The sequence below is a fragment of the Microchirus variegatus genome (genome assembly GCF_963457635.1).
Source record: "Microchirus variegatus genome assembly, chromosome: 2".
NCBI classification, from domain to species: Eukaryota; Metazoa; Chordata; class Actinopteri; order Pleuronectiformes; family Soleidae; genus Microchirus; species Microchirus variegatus.
In genome coordinates this window covers 42508702-42529438 of record NC_139803.1, presented here as the reverse complement: position 1 = coordinate 42529438, position 20737 = coordinate 42508702, and the positions used below count along the sequence as shown (strand labels likewise).

The following is a 20737-nucleotide window of genomic DNA, read 5'->3' as shown; positions in this document are numbered from 1 at the left end:
GTATATATATACATATATATATGTATATACAGTTTCAAACATTTTCAGTATAGTAGGACAAGAACTATATTTATATATATATATATATATATATAAAGCAAGAGAAATATAGTGAGACATGTAAAGACAGATTATATATACATAGTTTATAATGTATATATATAAAGAGAGAAATAGCAAGTTATAAAGTGAGATGCTATATAAAATATAGTGATATATGGTATATAAAAGAGATAGAAACTTAGATAAATATATATCACCATATATAGAGAGACAGAGAGTTGAGTAGATACTATAACAATATATGTATATATATATATACATATACATATATTGTTATATATGTATATATACATATATATAAGAGACAGATATATCAAGGTATATAGACACAAAGAGTTGGACAGAGATATGGAGATCTAACTAGATATATCTATAGATATATATATCTATATGTATAGATATATCTATATAGATATAGATATATCTATATAGATATATCTATATAGATATATAGAGCGAGAGAGATAGAGATAATACATAGAAAGTTAGAGATAGCAAAAATATATAAAGAGAGCTAAAGATATATACAGTATATATTTAAGAGAGAGTTTTATATATATATATACCTACATATATATCATATATATGTATATACATACATATATACATGTTTATGACACATATATACAGATACATGTGTATGTATACATATATACAGTATATATGTGTATATATATGTTTATGACACATAGATACATGTGTATGTATACATATATACAGTATATATATATATATACACATGTTTATGACACATATATGACATATATATACAGATGCATGTGTATTTATACATATACACAGTATATATATATATATACATGTTTATGACACATATATATGACATATATACAGATACATGTGTATGTATACATATATACAGTATATATATATATACATGTTTATGACACATATATATGACATATATATACAGATGCATGTACACATATATACAGTGTATATATATACATATATATTGAATGTACTTCCATGTAGTTACTTTGTGTCCTGCTGATCTCTTGTGAGTGTTTGATAACAGCTACATTATGACCTTTGAACTTTCACAGCAGATAAAGTAGGTCACAGATGAACAAATTCCACATTGATACTGATCTGCTTCTTCTCTCTCTCTTTCTTTCTCTTTCTGTCGGGCACGCGCACACGCACGCGCCTCTCCAGCGCGCGCTCTCTCTCCCTCACACACACACACACACACACAGAGAACAGACACACACACAGAACAGACGGAACAGACGGACACGTCGGTCCTTCGTCGTCACCTTCATCATCGTCGTCGTCATGGAGGCCATCTGGCTCTATCAGTTCCGGCTGATCGTCATCGGCGACTCGACGGTGGGGAAGTCGTGTCTGATCCGCCGCTTCACGGAGGGTCGCTTCGCGCAGGTGTCAGACCCCACGGTCGGCGTGGACTTCTTCTCCCGCCTCGTGGAGATCGAGCCCGGGAAGAGGATCAAGCTGCAGATCTGGGACACGGCGGGACAGGAGCGCTTCAGGTGAGGGGGACACACACACACGAGAGCGACACGAGATTATTATTATTATATTATATATTATTGTGTTACAGATTATATATATATGTATATATATGCAGACAGGAAGTGGTGTTTTAGTACATTTAAACGTAAACAAACATGGGAAATGCGAGTCCATTTCTTTTACAGTACACAACACATGACATTATAAATGATACACTGAGGGATACACTGTAAAAAATGACACGAGTCAAATGCACTCAAAAAATAAAACAAGTAAATATTACTCACCTGCGACCAGTAAAATACATAAAATGTTGTAAAATTGCATAAAAAAAACCAAATACATTAATAATAATATTTGAAAAAAGCCATATAAGTGTTAAATAATGTAAATTATATGGTTTATATTGTCAAGATTTCTCATTCATGGTGTAACAAAAATAGCTGAAAAGGTAAATAATTACATTGATATATGATCAGATTTGATTTGAAGACAAACAGGAAGTGTCTTATAACCACATATTTTTTATACATATTTAACTCAACCTGTGACAATTCTAAAATATTTCACTCTAAATTTCATAAATTTCATAAATCTCAATATTCACAGATATAAAAATCCAATTCAGCGTTAAATGTTGTTAATGATCTGGTTTACGTCACAATTTCCGAAATGTATGGTGTAAAAAAAAAAAAAAAAATGCAGAAAAGGTAAATAATTACACTGTAAAAAATGTTTGATTATGATCAGATTGGAAAAACATTTCGTATAACCACATATATATATATTTTTTTTTAAAGTTAATAGTCAATTTTGTAAAGTAAAATTCACATATAACATATTTCACTTTAAAGGTCATAAATCACAACTTTCAAGGACATAAAAAGCCATATGAGTGAAATAAAACTCCCTAAATCCATTTGAAATGAGTTGTTATGAGTAAAAATGCTACATTTTTCTGTAAAATCGTTTGGTTTTTAAACTTTTTAGTAGTTAACGTTTCCTCAAACCTTAAAAATGATGACGTTTTCACATCACAAAACAAAAATATTCAACATTAGAAAGCAAAAAGTAGAACTTTTTCCAAAATTTAAGGAACTTTTGGAATCATTTAACTGTTGCAATTCTGGAAAATCTGGATAAATATGAAAATAAATGAGTCAAATTTCCCACATCTATGAACTCTTATACTGGCCACTGATTCTTGGAGCAATAATTCAGTGATGAAATGCTGTGATTTTAATGAACGGGAGTTAAAGTTATTTTTAAAAAAAAGTTTAAATTTAACTTAAATGACATAATAATGTTTGTTCCACATTTCCGTGGCATGTCCCTTTAAAAGCACCTGATCAGAATGAGGAACCAGGAAGTTTGCGGTGACTTTTGCAGAAACTGAAAGCGTTTTTTTCTCCTCCTGAAAGTCACGTAAACTCATTGTTGGACGCTCGAAAGTGAAAGTAACTCATGAAACAGCCAATGTTTTATTAAAAAAACCCAGCCAAAATGTCATTGTAATCCGTTTCTAAACGTGAAATATGAATATTTCCATTTCAAAAACACAAATAACTGATGCACGTTACCCAGATTTTGCTTTAAATTGGGGGTGTAAATAGAACACGGCGAGTTAAGAGCGTATTATTTAAGCGCATCGTTTCGCCTCGTGGTTTTTGTAAAAACCGGTATTTCCGCTTTGAAACGTATTTGCTCTTAAAAAAAGATCCGGTATTTAAACGAGGGTTTTGACGGGAGAACGACGCGAGCGGAGAAAACGACCGGAGGCGTTTGTGTCGGGCAAACACTCAACATGTGTTTGAGTCGGGTTAACTCCTCGACTTCCTGCTGTAGGGGGCGCTGCAGGGGCCTTCAGGAAAAACTGTAGAGTTTGTTTTGTTCAGCCTCATTTTACACTGTAAAAATGTTTTAATTATGATCAGATTTGTAAGAACACATCTAAAGTGTCATGTTACCACGTATGTGGAACTTTTAAATTAAGTAAACCGCAGTAAACCTGCGACCAAATGCTACTTTTTTCAAAAAATTTAGTTTTTCCAGGTTAAATTCACGTCATAAAATATTTCACATCAAATGTAAAGTGCATCAAGTCATTCCGAGATACTAGTCAGTTCACTGTCAAAATGCATCAAGGAAAATGGATAATTTCCTGAAATTCAAAAAGTCACTAAAATTATTCCTTCAGAGGTTTACAAATATTTTCAACTGATCCTTGTTCAGGGCGATGCCGACTATTATGATGGTAAATTTCAAGTCATTCCGAGATACTTTTTGTTTTTGAGAAGAAAGTCAGCTCACTGTCAAAGTGCATCAGGGCAAATGGATAGTTTCCAGAATTTCAAAAATTCATTAAAATTATTCCTTGAGAGGTTTGCAAATAATTTCAACCGATCCTTGTTCAGGGCGATGCCGACTATTATGATGGTAAATTTCAAGTCATTCTGAGATACTTTTTTTTTTGGAGAAGAAAGTCAGCTCACTGTCAAAGTGCATCTGAGCAAATGAATGGTTTCCTGAATTTCAAAAATTCATTAAAAATATTTCTAAACAGGTTTACAAATATTTTCAACAGATCCTTGTTCAGGGTGATGCCGACTATTATGATGGTAAATTTCAAGTAATTCCGAGATACTTTTCGATTTTGATAAGAAACTCAGCGCACTGTCTAACTGCATCAGGGCAAATGGATCATTTCCTGAATCTCAAAAATTCATAAAAATTATTCCTTAAGAGGTTTGCAAATAATTTCAACAGATCCTTGTTCAGGGCGATGCCGACTATTATGATGGTAAATTTCAAGTCATTCTGAGATACTTTTTGTTTTCGAGAAGAAAGTCAGCTCACTGTCAAAGTGCATCTGAGCGAATGGATAATTTCCTGAATTTCAAAAATTCATTAAAAATAATTCTTAAGAGGTTTACACATATTTTCAACGGATCCTTGTTCAGGGTGATGCCGACTATTATGATGGTAAATTTCAAGTCATTCCGAGATACTTTTTTTTTTTTTTAGAAGAAAGTCAGTTCACTGTCAAAGTGCATCAGGGCAAATGGATCATTTCCTAAATTCCAAAAATTCATTAAAAATATTTTTCCAAATTTTTTCAACAGATCCTTGTTCAGGTCGATGCCGACTATTATGATGGTATATTTCAACAGTTTGATTTTTCTTTTATTCGGATCGGTCTAAATTTTTTTGTGATGGTGGGCGATCGCTCAAATATGTACCCATTCAATTTCTGTAAGAATTAACCAACAGATGACGTCACAAAAAATTATCAAAGTTTCAAACAATCCCGATCTCTTATAATGGGCAAAACTGGAAAGAAATATAAACATATCTCTGTCAAAACTAATCAGATTGGAGTGAAATTTAGTGTGTGCGCGCGGGTTCACACACTCTACCACCAGGCCACGTTTCATCCGTACCTGATCCAGATTATGGATTAGGCGGCCATTTGAATTCAGCGTCAGCGACATCAAAAAGTGCCCTCGAGTGAAACACTGAGCCTCGACATTATCAGGCATCAGAGAAAATTTAGCTGACGGCCTTGAATGTCGCTCTCAAACACACACACACCTACAGTCATCTCCACAGAAGGACTGGTCACACCTGTCAGCACGATTCCTGTCTCCATGGCAACTATGACACAACGTCCCTCTGAGAGCAAAAGGACAAGTTTAGAACGCTCTTTTTTTAGAGAAACTAATCTTCTGTGTCATGTCTTTTTTTAAAGGCTTTGGTTCCATGACATTCCCGTTGAATATCAAGAACACCTTCATTTGACTGTTAACGTTGTTGTTGTTCTGAGACTGTTTTTCTTCTTCTTCTTCCTTTTTTCTTTGAGAATCTGCCTTAGTCACGGCCGTTTCTTAGTCACGTCGCCCACGTCTTTTGTGCTTAGTGTCGAATCAGAGACGAATCGCTTGCTGGTTTCAGATTTTCTTTTTGTTGTCGCCTAACCTGTAATTATCCCCCTGGTTTTATTTTCGATGTCGTCTCTGTGTGAGGTTTCTGTTATTAAAACAGACGCCTCCTTGTTTTGTGTTTTTTTTGTGCAAGTGGGACGTCGAATCCTGTCAAAATCTTCCAAGATATAAAAAGTATCCGATAAAACCACAGAAATGTTAGCTAACGGGACACGGGTGCAACAGGAAAACACACAAAGATGCTAACAGCTAATTAACCAACAAAGCCAAGCACTCAGAGGTGGTTAGCGGATAAAACACGTGGAAAATGCAAGAAAAACACAAAGAACCTGACAGCTGATTAGCTAACAAGGCAAGTACTGAGAGCTAGTTGGCTAACAAGAGATGTGCAACTGGAAAATGGAGGGAAAACACAAACACACTGACAGCTATTTGGCTAATTGGTTTTGAGAGCTGCAAGCTAGTTGGCTAACAATTAAGGCACATGTGCAAAACACTAAAAAATGCGAAAGCGGGTTGTCAAAGAGTTTAGGGAAGATGCGCGATTGTAAAAATGGAGGAAAAACACAAAAGCACTGACAGCTAATTAGCTAACAAGGTAAATACAGAAAGCTAGTTGGCTACCAAGAGATGTAGTTGGCTAACAAGGCAGACATTTAGACCTGAGAGCTAGTTGGCTAATAATAAAGACACATGTACAAACAGGGAAAATGGACTGAATTTGGCTAACAAGGCAACAATGAGTGTTAACTTGCTACCGAGAAACGTGCATCAGGAAACGTCATAAAAAGTGACACAAAACAAAGAATAGTAGCATAAACATGGGTTGAATAATTGCTTTTTCCCTAGATCTAACCTTCGTTTTCCGACCTCTGCAGGTCCATCACCAGGGCTTACTACCGCAACTCAGTGGGCGGCCTCCTCCTGTTCGACATCACCAACCGCCGCTCCTTCCAGAACGTTCACGAGTGGCTGGAGGAAGCTCGCAGCCACGTCCAACCGCACAGCATCGTCTTCCTACTGGTCGGCCACAAGTGTGACCTGGAGGCGAAGCGCCAGGTGTGTACAGCAACAAATACAAAAACAACTGCTCACAAGGCTGTGTTGAGGTTAAATCCGTTGCGGGTTAGGGTTTTAAAAATAACCTCTTTGTTCAGTTTTAGAACAGCACACTTTTGGATCACAGGCGACTCATTTACTTTTAGTTTGATTCTCTTGCGGCAGCTCGCAGGAGCCTCAAATATCACAATATATCACCAAATTGGGCTTTACAGGATTACACTGCACCACGATATATAAAACGCAGGTGAAATTAGAATCAAAGAAGCCCACTCACTATCATCACTTAGCTAATTTTCGAGGTGCTCTACCATTTTGGAATTGCAGGCCTACGACCAGGAGATGGTCGTAGGCCTGCGAGGCGATTAGCCAAAATAGTAACCAAACTGCAGCAACTTCATCAGCTCAAACATGAACTCCTTAGTTCCTGGGCTACATTTCTGAGTTCAAGACCTTCTAGTGTGGTTCTAGTGTGCTACATCTATAAACTCCCCAATTGCCAATAGTCATCCCCTCTAAATTTACCTTCTAGGTGACCCGTCAGGAGGCAGAGAAGCTAGCCGGAGCATACGGGATGCGCTACATCGAGACCTCGGCCCGCGACGCCATCAACGTTGAGCACGCCTTCACCGAGCTGACCCGAGACATCTTCGCCCTGGTGCGGTCCGGCGACATCACCATCCAGGAGGGCTGGGAGGGCGTGAAGAGCGGATTCGTGCCCAACGTGGTCCACTCCTCGGAGGAGGTGACCAAGAGCGACCGCCGCTGTCTCTGCTGATCTGGAAAGAGTTTGACATTGGGACCGAAGGAGAGGGAAGGATTCAGAGGGGGGAAAACGGGCTGACGGACTGAGTTGTCGGCCCTTTGGCAGAAACTGTTGCGTTCCCCTCTGTTCTTTCTTCACAAAAAAGGGATCGCTTGAAGAATTTCAAATGATGGTAGAAGGCGGCAAAGAACACGCAAAAGGGATGTGCCCATTTCTAAATATGTTGTCGTTGGAGACGAAGGATGGCAGATGCTAATTTTCTTGCGAGGACTCCCACGATTCAACCTAGTTTTGGGGTTCTTCTTAGTCGACGGGAACGAATCAGAACGAGGGTTTGTTTTGGTCTGTTCTGGACGCTCTCGACTACCATCATGCCTCCCCTTTACCTCTCCACCCAACCTTCTCGTCTTCTCCAATATGCAATTAAACGAACACGTATAGGACAACCTCCATCCAACGTCCTTTGAGTCTTTCAAAAATAAACCTTCCTCGATAATAAGAACTGTGGTTCCCCCCCCCCCCCCCCCCGTGCTGACAAACTGCACCACATTCCATGATCGTACCTTGACGGAGGAATCTTGGAGGTTCCGGAATCGAACGAGGGACGACAGATTTCTCTCCACTAAGCCTTTATTCTGTTGACTGGGATCACATTATTACACGATCCGCTATCATTCCACTAATAATCACTCGTGGACTCCTCGAATCGGAAGACATGTACAGCTTAATTGACCGAGGCGGACTTTTTTTTCCCCGACGACAGTAACTCCTAACTCTTTGCCTTCACGACGTGGTAACTCTTTAACGTTAACTATTAGGGAATGTTGGAGCCAGAAAAGCACCTTCAGAGCCAAGTCCATCTCAAGTGGAGATTATTTATTTCTAAAAAAAAGGGAGAGCAAGCAAACAAAGGCCGGACCTCGCCGATGGAAACCCGAAGAACGGCGTCCGCGCGGGACTCGTGTTAGCGTCCTTTCACCAACATGGACGGGGCTGTGAAGCCAAGTGAAAGGGGGTCTATTGAGCAGGATTGAAGTCAAACCTACACAGATACAGGCTTAAAGTGTGTATTAGAGGGTTATTAAGTTGTACCAAAATGGCTCTGGGATGAAGAAGAAGAAGAAGAAGCCAATTTTCTAAACTGTTTAAATATTTGTTTCCCCTATTAGCACAAATACTCTCGTTATCTGCCGGCCATAAAAAGGCTAATAAACGTCTAATGAGCTGAAGCTGACACGCTGGTGATAAGAGAACTACTTAGACCCGATTTGTTTCAAGCCATTTGCACATGCCACACCTCAAGACTTGTTCCACGCTGTTCCTTTTCTTTTGCCTTTGTACATACAAACACACGATTAAGAGGAAATAAAAAATAAAAAACCCCCGCGGTAATTCCGAAATCAGCCACAAGTCCTGCATTCAAAGCATGTATCTGTCGGGTGACTGCAGTTATTTCCTGCCCTCAGTGTAACCCCTTCTCACCACAGGAGCAGTGATCGTACACTTCTTCTTTTTTTGCGATCCTGTACAGACAACACTGTATTACACGGTCCTTAAACCTGCCCCGGGTTAAAGCCAAGAGTTTCCTCTTCCTCTGCTCTAGTTATATATCTACAAACTGAAATGTACTAAAAAAAATAAAATAAAATGTGACTGGAAAAATAAACACGAGCTCACTCGTTTTGTCGTTACCTGTTCTTGTCTGACTGTGTTTAAAAATATACTTATAAGATCTTCAGACCGGCTAAATAAAATTAGACGACTCATTGAAACTTAAATAAACATTAACATAGCACAGCACTGAGTATTGTTCTGTATTTACTAATTAGTTTTCAGTACAAACGTCTTATAGTCACACATGTAAGGTCCAATAATAGTTTTTGGATACAGATTAGACAGAGAGGTAAACAAAATAAAACAAAATATTGCATCCCACATGAAAAAATGGATGCAATTGAGTGCAATAGAAACTAAAATAAGAGATGTGACTGATGCCAAGTTGAGCCTTTTGTGATGATACAGGGTTTGGCGCCACCTACTGCTTACCCTGACAAACTGACTTCCCCAATATTCACTTGACAGTATACAAAAACACAAGTATCCTGTATAAATACACATCTGACTTGAAAATCAGTCGGAATTTAACAATACTTGGCTTCATTACAAACTGGATAACTGTTGAATTTTTTTAAAAATTTGATTTATTTCTGGATTAAGCCAATAAAATACAGTAATCCAATGGATGCAAACCATGCAAAAAGTACACAACTTTTTTTTCAGCATGGTCCTTGGTGTTGCACACACGTAAACAAATAAGAAAACACAACTGCAGGATGAAAGAAAATCATTTTTGGTGCTAGGAGTTGTGTAGCAATAGGCAAACTATTCCAAGCCATGTAAGCAGTATAAAAGACATAATTTTTAACTGCATTATTAGCTCTAGTTGCTATGCAGGAGCGGATGCTAGCCCTAGTGTTATGACTATTGTAACATTAGCGTGAACATCAAAGTCAAATAAATTACTACATAACATTAAAGCTAGAACAAAACATCATATTCAAAGTTAAAATAGCCTCAATAAACATGTTTATAAAGCTGTATAACAATATCCATCCATCGTGATGACACAAGAATATTCTCTAATGTAGGTCAATGAGAGGATGACGTCAGTATGTCACCTGTCTGTCAAATCATCGCTAAGCTAACGTGCAACTTCAATGTTAGCTTGTTTTGACAACAAAGCAGCGACTCAACGGCACATTAAGCCGATAAAAGTAGCTGAAATATCGCTTTTTTAATTTTCTGTATGTGTTTGTTGAACAAGTAAAGTGTTCGATAACTCACTGTCCACGAACTCGTGAAGGTTTTTAATGAACTTACCGCACCTGGAAAACCAAAGTACAGTCCATACACCACGCCGGCGTTAAAAAACCAGACCAAACCACTGAGGAAAGGGGGTGGGGGGTGGTTATCTTACATTACTTACTACACAAAATATTCACGAACCTTAATATAGTTGTTAAAATTATTAATTTGTGCTCGCAATGCCTCCACCAGGCTTCGCAGTGGTTCTCGTACTTGTTGTACCGGGCGCCGCGACGTCAAGAAGCCGCTGGGGGCGCCAGAGCCTCCCCGTTCCTGTTTTCAGACACTCCGAGCGTGAGGAAGGAAGGCGCATCCTCTCTCTCTCACCAAGATGGCGGTGACCATAGACAACAGCAACGCCGCCCAGGCGACCAAGAAGAAGCACCTCGGGATTCCCGAGGCGGCGTTTCTGGTGCGTTAACCCCGGCCATTACCACCGTGTCCCCGCGTCTACAGCGGGGGGTTTTAAGCCGCCGAAAGGGCCACCGACTACGGCTGTAAGCCGGTTTGTTAGCGCGTCATGCTAGCTGCGAGCTAACAGCTAATCATAGTGTGTGTGTGTGTTGGGCGGTTGCTCAGCTCCATCTATGGACATGACAGAGCTTTGGTGCAACAGCTGCAGCTCGTTTTCACCCATTTTTAGTGTTTTTTAAACGTATATTTCATCGTGTATCACGTCACGGAGAGAAGATACGCTGCTAGTGACATTAAAAGTAGCATTAGCTGCTTTAGTCTTCCACATGTATTCACTTGTATTAAAAAAAGAGCCCCTTTAAATGTAGAATTGACAGTTATTTCTACTCCTAGGGAATATATTTTGGGACTAATTCAGCCAAATGTCTATTAACAGCTAATTTCTGTTTTAGTTCATTGGATGGTTATGACGTTTTTATCTTAACTTACACATATTTGGTCACAGAAACTTGACAACTGCTGCTAGAAGGTTTTTTCCCATCTAAAAGTCAAGTTGTGTTGATTTCGTCCTTAATGCGTTTAAAGAGCCAATACGTTAGACACATGGCGCTTTTCCATTATACAGTTCTAGCACCACTCACTCGACTGTACGCGATTTGGTATCGTTTGTGTTGCTGGCGTCGCAAGATCGGCCTACGAAAGGCAAGGATAATAAATAGGTAATAAGAATTATTATTGACATGTTTGTTTGTTTGTTTGTTTGTTAAGGAGGACGTCGACTCTTTTATGAAACAGCCCGGCAACGAGACGGCAGACGCGGTGCTGAGGAGGCTGGACGAACAATACCAGAAATATAAATACATGGAGCTCAACCTGTCTCAGAAGAAACATCGGTAACACACACACTAACACAGTCCATTTGTTTACTTGGAATTCGTAAAAAACTGGTTATTGTGTTAGTCCAACTTTTAAAACACCAGCTAACATGTTAGCAGGACTAAAATTGGACTAAATCTGACCAGACCAGTCCAAACCTTTAGCTAATACATAGAATTAACAGAATAAACCAATATACGGAGTGAAAAGGTGATATGGATGAGGCCAATTTACATGTTATTTCATCTTAAAATAATTTGCTAATTTGCTAAAACATGATGCTAATCCAATTGCACCTGACACGCTAACAATTAGCCACATAGTTAACTGGGAAAAGCCCAGTTCTAACGAGATGAAACGCCCCCTAGTGGAGCGGAGGGGAACAATGACTCCATTTTTACTGTCTTGTTGTTTGTATTTGTGAATTACATCCTGTCGTATCTCTTTATTTGAAGTCAAACACAAAATTCCACAATCTAGACTTGTGAGGTTGTGTGTTAACACAAATGCCTAATTCCTCTCGTTTCTTTTTCACATTTTAGGCTGAAAAGTCAGATCCCACAAATCACACAGACGCTAGAAATCCTACGACACATGCAGAAGAAGAAGGTGCGTTTGACGTAATAAACACCCGTGTAGCCGCTACACAGAAATCAATAAATGATTATGTGTAGTTGACCTTTATTTTGTGATTGACAAACGGCACTTTTGCTTCCTCCAGGAAACCACAGAACCCATGGAGACGCACTTCCTGTTGGCCGACAATGTTTACTGCCGCGCCTCGGTGTCGCCCACCGACAAAGTCTGTCTATGGTTAGGGGTAAGTGAAGCCTGGATTAAATGTCGTGAAAATCCAATCCATGTCACAGAGCAAATATGCGCAAACATATGTGATTACATTTAATGCTGTTGAAACAAAATCAGAGAATTCTGACTCTTTTCTTGGAATCTTTACCTTAATCCCAGAATTTTGACTTTAATCTGAGAATTCTGACTTCTTTTTCAAAATTCTTACTCAAATTTAATCTCAAAATTCTGACTTTGATTACAGAATTTTTATTTTAGTCTCGGAATATTGATTTCAATCTCAGGATTCTGGCTTCTTTTTTTTCAGAATTCTCACTTTTAATCAGATTTGAATCCCGGAATTTTGATTTAAATCTTAGGGTTCTGACAATTTTCTTGAAAATGTTACTGTAATCCCAGAATCATGACTTTAATCCCAGAATTATGACATTTAATTAGACTAGTCCCAGAATTTTGATTTAAATCTCAGGATTCTGACTGTTTTCTTGTAATCTTTACTGTAATCCCAGTATTCTGTTTTTTAATCCCAGAATTATGACTTTAGTACCAGAATTATGACTTCTAATCAAACTTTAATCCCATAATTTTGATTTAAATCTCACGATTCTGACCATTTTCTTGTAATCTTTACTGTAATCCCAGTATTCTGTTTTTTAATCCCAGAGTGTTGACTTGAATCCCAGAATTTTTATTCTAATCTTAGCTATATTTACTTAAATCTCACGATTCTGACTGTTTTATTGGAATTTTTGCCGTAATCCCAGTATTCTGATTTTTAATCCCAGAAATCTGACTTTTTTTCTCCGCTATATTTACTTCAATCTCAGGATTCTTTGAAAAAAAATTAAATGATGAATTGAATCTTGTCACATGTGGCCCTCGTCCTCTTCCGTAGAGTTTAAACGCCACATAAACAGCCCCGTGTGTGTTTTATTGACATAATCTCATCCCTCGCTAAAAGGCTAACGTCATGCTGGAGTACGACATCGACGAAGCTCAGGCGCTGCTCGAGAAGAACCTGTCCACGGCGTCTCGCAATCTAGAGACTCTCATGGACGATCTGGATTTCCTGCGAGACCAGTTCACCACCATCGAAGTCAGTATCCTTCCACGGTGAAGTATATATGTATATGTATATACATATACATATATTTTGTGATGTAAAAATATTTATACTCAAAGTGATTCACACATTTGCAACATTTGATGAGTTAAAAATGGTGACACCTGGTGGCCGAATTCTAGATTTCTTACTGGTGCGAGTTGATTTCAGACTAGGAACAAACTCAAAAATATTAGTATTTATTATATAATATAATAATATTGGTATTTTCTAAGTTCTCATGATAGCATTAAGTTATAATAAATCAATATTTTTTTATGGAGCGGCACAGACAATTACAAATGTATGTATTTTTTCTGCTTTGTTTATATTATATTATATTATATTAATTGCGGCAAACCAGTGAGCCACGATTTCAGGCACACTAACAACATCTTACCTGAATTTAAATCAGATTAAACACAGACAAATACTGTATTTTTATATTTAAATGTTTTATATATATATAAAAAAATACAGTTCACTGTGTGAAAACGGTTGTTCCTGAACGCACCGCCCTCCTCAGACATGGCACGAGTCTACAACTGGGACGTGAAGAGAAGGAGCAAAGAAAATGTGCCCAAATCGAGCGACTGATGTCCTAATGTCCACAAAAAAATCAAGAAAAACGGAATTTAATCCCACGTTCATCCAGGATCTCCATCTCTACGCAAAAAAAAGAGGCCAAATTCAACGATATTTGCGGAAGTCGTGGTGAATTTGATTTAACTTAAGAAGGATAAATCAAGCGTTCGCCGTGATTTTCTTTATTCGTTTCCTTTTTTCTAAAGAAATAACGTCCTCTCAAACCTCCTCCAACACCTCTGTTTCCTGCTGATTTGTTACTTTTTAAAGTATTTTTTCAAGTAAAAAAACCAACAAAAAACCCCAACAAAAGGCAACTTTTTGTATTCTTTTTAATGATTTCAGTTTGTCTTCAGCAGATCATGAGCGACTTTCTCTGTGTTGTTGTTGTTTTTCCTCTTCTCATTATGTAAAAAAACACAGTTGCCGTAATAATCCACAGGATCTTTGTACGAGGATAATAAACTTCTGCCTTGTAGCTCGGGTTTTCGCTCACTCCACGTCTCCGTCCCTCGTCTTTCTTCACCTCCACCATCTCCACCTCCTCCTCCTCCTCTTTCCTGCCGTTTTTGTCCGTCTGTATTTATTTATATCTCTCACTGTGATCGTGGAACATTGAATGAAGTAAAAGAACATTTGGACAAAAGAGACGAGACGAGTGTCTTTATCTTTATCTCATGGAAAAAAAAGAATCAAAGACGTTTGAAGCCCAAATTAACCTTAAAGGCGCCACATGTAAGAATGTGGCCAAAAACGGTTACTACATTCAAATTAAAAATACCGAGGTCTTTTAAGGTTTCGTTTTTTGACGTAACTGGCAACCCGTGGTCGCTCGGCAGCTGAGACTCTACTGACTGCAATGATTGGTAGACGGCGGTAGGTGGCGCCACATGACGCCAAAACATGATTTCAAAACATAAACATGATTTGCAGTCTGCAAAAATATTTCTTTTAATGCAAATATTTTGTCTGTACTGTTGTTGCTGAGTCTCTGTGACATATTAGGAGGATTTTTATGGCCAGTTGCTTTAGATTTATTACAAAATGCACCTTTAAAAGTGTATTTCTAATATTTACATTAAGTTAAACTGACATTGGGATATGGGAAGCAGTCATTTCTTGTTGTGTTTCTTTTTGAATTTGCAATTTAAAGCTCCTGGATACGCAGACGTCCTGCAGTCAAAGCAGACGTCCAGGGCTTTCCATCGCAAATGTTCCTGTTTTGCCAATTTGCTGCTCACACAGGTAGAGATTTAACAATTGTGAACTCACTTTTGTCTACGTTTTCTATTCTCGTCTGTTTTAAAAATGCTTTAGAATCGACTTTTCGGACCTTATAGCTGATTCATGGGCGTACGGATTGATAGACTGATTGCAAATAGTTGGGAAACTTGGGGAAATCTACGTAAAATGAAGGGTCCTTGCATACGAGAACGAGTTTGGGAGAAAATGCGAAATATATGCATGAAAACGACGGCCTGGAGGCCTTGAAATGCACTTTTTGATGAACAAATCCCTCTAGAGCTGGAAAAGTCAAACTCCAACCCTTTTGCGTTTTTGTGTATACGCAACTTTGGGAAAAAAACGATGCCATAGCTCCACCTCTCTAACCCTTCAAACTGCTAGATGCCGCTTTCGGAGTTTGTACGCAGCGTGCTAGCTTAATATTCATCTTCCAGTTTGTCAGTGTCAGGCGGAACATCTTTTCGCCTATCTTTGTTTGTTTGTTGAAAAAGTTTTACGTAAACGTCACGTGGCGTTGTTTCAGGAGATTTCCGTCAATGCGAAAACTCATGGCGCTGCTACAGAAATTAGCATGAGCGTTAGCAACAGAATTAGCATAAAAAGACCACAGGCCTGGAGGCCTTGAAATGCACTTTTTGATGAACAATTTTTACTCGCCCGGAGTGGAAAAGTCAAACTACCACCCTTTTGCGTTTTTGTGTATTCGCAACTTTGGGAAAGTGTCAGGTGGAACATCTTTCCGCCTATCTTTGTTTGTTTGTTTGTTGAAAATGTTTTATGTAAACGCGGCATCGTTTCAGGAGGTTTTCGTCAACACGAAAACTCCTCCAAAACTACACTAAACGCTAAATGCCAGCCGTGTACATGGCACTGCTACAGGAATTAGCATTAAAATTAGCATCAGAATTAGCATAAAAGACCACAAACTTCTAACGCAAAAAGGAGCGAGACCACAAAGACAAGCGACGGTGAATATAGGACATAGAGAGAGGCGGCACTATGACATCACAATTTTCCCAAATTAGCGTAATGGTAGTCTCAACGAAAGGGTTTTGTTGTTTGATTTTTTTTCCCACTCTCAGACCCATTTTCCGAAAGAAATTAGCATACAGTATGTCCTTCAGGTTCAGGACACGGTCAAACAAATGTCCTCACGAGTCTTAAGTCTCGGGATTCACCGCGGTGATGATCAGCGGCGCCAAGTTCTTCCCTTCGTCGCAGACGCCGGGGCTGAAGAAGGGGAAGATCCTCTCGGAGAACAAACACCCGGTGAAGCTGTACACGTGAGAGCCGTTGTCCACGTTGAAGAAAGACACCGTCCCCTCCTCGTAGTCGACGAACACCCCCACCGCCTTTGGCTTCTCCCGGAGCGACAGGACGACCGACGGCGAGTCCAGCGCTCGGTACTCGTCCCCGTTCCTCAGACGCACCGTCCAGTAACCGTTCTCCGGGTTGGAGGTGATCATCCCCTTCCTGTTGATGGACTCTTTGACGACGCCCAGGTCCCAGAAGGTCTTCGTCCCAACGGCGACCTGATTCAAGGCACGTGGAAGTGTGGTTACTTGAGGCATTGATGCGTGAACATTCTGAAGGTAGTGTTGACTTTAGCAGGCGTAGACTTTATTAACTAAGCCTCCTAGCTAAATGGCTAAAACCAGTTTTTATCTCTAAAACAACAGTGTAAACCTGAAGCTATTCTCGCCCAGAATCTCTTCCTGTTGCAGTTCCAGGTCTTCGCTATTATGACTTACGGTGACGTCGCCAAAGAAACCCACCTGGAAGTAGAACCTCCCGGACAGGAAGCTCTTCTTGGCGAGGACGCAGATGACGGGGTCGAAGCGTTGGGGGTTGTCGGGGACGACGTGCAGCAGCTCGCTGCGGCCGGCCTGCTTCCCGTCAGCCGACAGGATGATGTTGGGATGGGCGGTGTCGGCGTCCAGCACCACGTCAACTGGGGCGGAAAAAAGGTCGTAGAACGTAAACGCCTGTAACTTCAACGCAGGAAGTCCGCTGCTGAGTACGTAAGTTCTTGATTAGAACGGTAAACGTTCACGGAGGTCATACCTGCGTATTTCTGCATCATCTTCATCTCTGTAGGAAGAAAAGTTGGAGAATATTTGGTCAGAAGAGGGAGACACAAAAAAAGCTTTACGTAGATTCCAAAATGACACCAACTTCACCTTCTTTCTTCAGGTTCTCCAGCTCGTTCTTCAGGGTGTTGTCCACTTTAGCCAGTGCTCTCCTCACGTTGCCCACACAGAGTTCAGGATGGACACCGATCTCCGTCCACGTTCTCGTGGGCGGAGGCGACGTAAGAGAAGGCGACCGCTGTTCAACGAAAGAAAAGTTAACCTACCGGTACCGAAACGTCTGACCTCGTGGTCTTCTTTTTTTAGCTCGAACCGACTTCTCCGTCACCTGTAGGAGGTTCAGATGGTCGTCGGTGTTCCTCAGCTCCTCCAGCTGGGCGTTTCTCCTCCTCAGCTCGGCGATCTCCTGCTGCAGCTCCTCGACGAGCTCCCTCGCTCTCCTCTCGGCCGCCTGCTGCTTCTCCTCGATCTCGGTGACGACTTCGCTTTGTCGTTCTTTGACGGATCGAGTCAGAGACGAGCAGAGGCGTTCGCTCTCCCGCTTTACCCTCTCTGCGCTCGCCTGGATGGAGATGGGAAAAAGAAGACGAGGACACCTCTTTTAACCTTTTTGACGGTTTGAGTTTTAGCTCAGGGCCCACGATTGGTGTAGTGGTTAGCACTCTTTGCCTTTGCAGCAAGAAGACCTGGGTTCCTGGGTCTGAGCCCTGTTTGGGACAACTTCGGAACAAGGGCCTTTCTGCAAGGAGTTTGCATGTTCTGCCCGTGTGTGCGTGGGTTTTCTCCGGGTTCTCCGGCTTCCTCCCACAGTCCAAAAACATGCGATATGGGGATTAGGTGAATCGGTCACTCTAAATTGACCGTAGGTGTGAGAGTGTGAGTGAATGGTTGTTTGTCTCTATATGTGGCCCTGCGATGGACTGGCAAACTGTCCAGGGTGTACGCCGCCTATCGCCCAATGTCTGCTGAGATAGGCACAGCACCCCCCCGCGACCCTCTGGTGGAGGATAAAGCGGTAGATAATGGATGGATGGATGGATGGAGTTTTAGCTCAAGAAGACCCTATGTCTATGCTGGGATTGGCACCATCAACCCCCGCAACCCATGTGGAAGATAAAGCGGTAGAGGATGGATGAACCGATGGAGTTTTAGCTCGTTCCATACATCTTCTGCGAGACCTGTTATGGAACGACTATGAATCTGGAAATATTGTCCCCGTCTCTACATTTGGCCAAATACAGCAAACCCAAACTCACTGTGCTGAGCTTCAAACAGCTTTTGATTTCTTCTATTTTCTTCAGTCGCTCCTGGATCATCTGCTGGAAACCAGCCTCAGTCTTCTTCATTTGGACCTGTCGGATAACGAATGAGAACATTCACATTCACGCCTGAAAGTCCCAAATAAAACTCCTTAGTTAGTTCTGCTCTCACATTGTGGACTAACAATTATTTCATGATACACGTACGTCTCATCGTCTTTACCTACTTGAGCTAGTAGGAGCTAGGTCTAACTTTGATTGGTTGACGATGGGAGTTTGCCAATTTGGAAATACCCTTCAAACTGGTGGAGTTGTACGCAGCGTGCTAGCCTAATCTTCGTCTCCCCGTTTATTTCAGTGTCAGGCGGAACATCTTTCTGCCTATCTTTGTTGTTTTGAAAAAGTATTTTACGTAAATGTGGCATTGTTTCAGGAGATTTTGTCAACGCGAAAACTCCTCCAAAACAACACTTAATTCCAGGTGTGTACATGGCACTGCTACAGGAATTAGCATATACATTAGCATCAGAATTAGCATGAAAGACCACAAACTTCTAACACGAGACGACAAAGACAAGCGATTGGAAATTTGGAAATATCTAATTATGCTAGCTTAGCCAATATAATTTAGCCGTTGGCTTAAAGTTTGGTGCTGTACATCAGCTATACCACTCAGTTACTTCATGATATACGTACGTCTCGGCATCTTTACCTACTTGAGCTAGGTCTGACTTTGATTGGTTGACGATGGGAGTTTGCCAATTTGGAAATATCTAATTATGCTAGCTTAGCCAATATAATTTAGACGTTAGCTTAAAGCTTTCTGTTAATCGGGTTAGGTTTGGCGCTGTACATCAGCTATACCGCTCAGTTACTTCATGATATACGTACGTCTCGTCATCCTTACCTATTTGAGCTAGGTCTAACTTTGACTGGCTGACGATGGGAGTTTGCCAAGTGTAGAAAGTCTACAGGGGAGTGGTCTTGATGAAAATAAACAAATCAAGTCAATTTGGTAATTTTGTTGCAGTTTCACCAGCTCTAGAAATTTGCTTCTCTTCTGCTTCTTTGCCTCAGAATTCCGAACATACCGAAAAGGCTTTCATACTGAAAATTAACGGAATCATGGTCTAAGTTTGTTTCTGACCAGGACCAGGATCTCTTTTGGTTGGACAAAATGTTGATATGGACATTGTCTGCGATCCCTTTCAACTGGAAACACTTTCAGGTAGATGTTCTAATACGTATTTTCCTAATCATATCTGTATTTTTCTTGTCTTGACCCGTTGACTTACCTTCCGCTCCCCGCTCTCGACCTCTACCGTAACAGCCCGGTGGTCTTTGTGCTCGGTCTCGGTGCAGAACCGGCACACGCACCTCTGTTCGTCCCGGCAGAACATCTCCAGCAGCCTCTCGTGCTTCTTGCACAACCTCTCCTGCAGGTTCTTCACCGGCTCGATCAGCTTGTGCAGCTGCAGGGTGGAGACCCTCTGGTGCGGCTCCAGGTGGGCCTCGCAGTACGACGTCAGGCACACCAGGCAGGACTTGCGGGCCTTCACCTGCAGGGACGTGGCGGCGCAGACGTCGCACACCACCTCGCCAGGTAGGGCCGCGGACAGCGGCGGCGGTGCCGACGCGCACGCGGTCATCCGTCGAAACATGTCCGACAGCTCTTTGAAGGCCGTGTTGATGCTCAGCTCTGGCAGAGAGCTGAAGGACTTGTCACAGGTGGGACACTGGCAGACGTCCTCGCCGTCCCACGCTCTCTGGATACAGGCTTGGCAGAAGTTGTGACCACAGGGAATGGTGACCGGGTCATTGAAGACTTGTTGACAGATGGTGCACAGGAACTGTTTTTCTGATAGCATGTTACCTGAAGAGGCCATTATCTACAGAACAGAGGGGGGATAAAGGGAAGTTACGGGATCTGTTGCTCAGGAAGTAAAGTGAAAGATTGGCAAAACAAACAGTGGTAGAAAGAGCACACACATTTATAGATAATAATTAAAGAAAACTACTTTTGAAAACATTCAACACGGTGAAATGTCTTACGTGTCGTCACTGTGTAAATACAGAAAAATGCATGCTTTCAGTCCAGTAAAACACACCCTGCAGTGTTTGCTGAATGACTCATTGTTTTCTTAAAGAAACACGCTCAACACACCCATCGT

At 40.7% G+C, this 20737-nt stretch overlaps 3 protein-coding genes across 3 annotated transcripts; 2 read left to right on the top strand and 1 right to left on the bottom strand.

Annotated features, from left to right (window-relative positions):
- Positions 1-1359: 1359 nt before the first annotated feature.
- On the top strand, positions 1360-7335 carry rab39bb (RAB39B, member RAS oncogene family b; the record flags this gene model as incomplete). Its single annotated transcript, XM_083909334.1, has 3 exons — positions 1360-1574; positions 6377-6557; positions 7090-7335. 3 exons carry the CDS (start codon positions 1360-1362, stop codon positions 7333-7335), a joined length of 642 nt encoding a protein of 213 aa, XP_083765460.1.
- Positions 7336-10463: 3128 nt separating this feature from the next.
- On the top strand, positions 10464-14598 carry vbp1 (von Hippel-Lindau binding protein 1). The gene is made up of 6 exons (XM_083909951.1): positions 10464-10600; positions 11371-11495; positions 12021-12087; positions 12200-12298; positions 13247-13385; positions 13914-14598. The coding sequence occupies exons 1-6, from the start codon at positions 10520-10522 to the stop codon at positions 13982-13984; spliced, it is 582 nt and encodes a 193-aa protein (XP_083766077.1). The 5' UTR covers positions 10464-10519; the 3' UTR covers positions 13985-14598.
- Positions 14599-16377: 1779 nt separating this feature from the next.
- On the bottom strand, positions 16378-20452 carry LOC310944413 (zinc finger protein RFP-like; the record flags this gene model as incomplete). The annotated part of the gene is made up of 7 exons (XM_083910193.1): positions 16378-16749; positions 16993-17168; positions 17282-17308; positions 17398-17545; positions 17636-17869; positions 18564-18659; positions 19862-20452. The coding sequence occupies 7 exons, from the start codon at positions 20450-20452 to the stop codon at positions 16378-16380; spliced, it is 1644 nt and encodes a 547-aa protein (XP_083766319.1).
- Between the last annotated feature and the right edge of the window lie 285 nt (positions 20453-20737).

Excerpts from the sequence above, each read along its gene's own strand:
- vbp1 (XM_083909951.1), top strand. The coding sequence starts at position 10,520 with ATGGCGGTGACCATAGACAACAGCAACGCCGCCCAGGCGACCAAGAAG. Across the intron at positions 10,601-11,370 it reads TTCCCGAGGCGGCGTTTCTG|GAGGACGTCGACTCTTTTAT; the intron begins GTGCGTTAACCC and ends TTGTTTGTTAAG. Across the intron at positions 12,299-13,246 it reads AAGTCTGTCTATGGTTAGGG|GCTAACGTCATGCTGGAGTA; the intron begins GTAAGTGAAGCC and ends CCTCGCTAAAAG.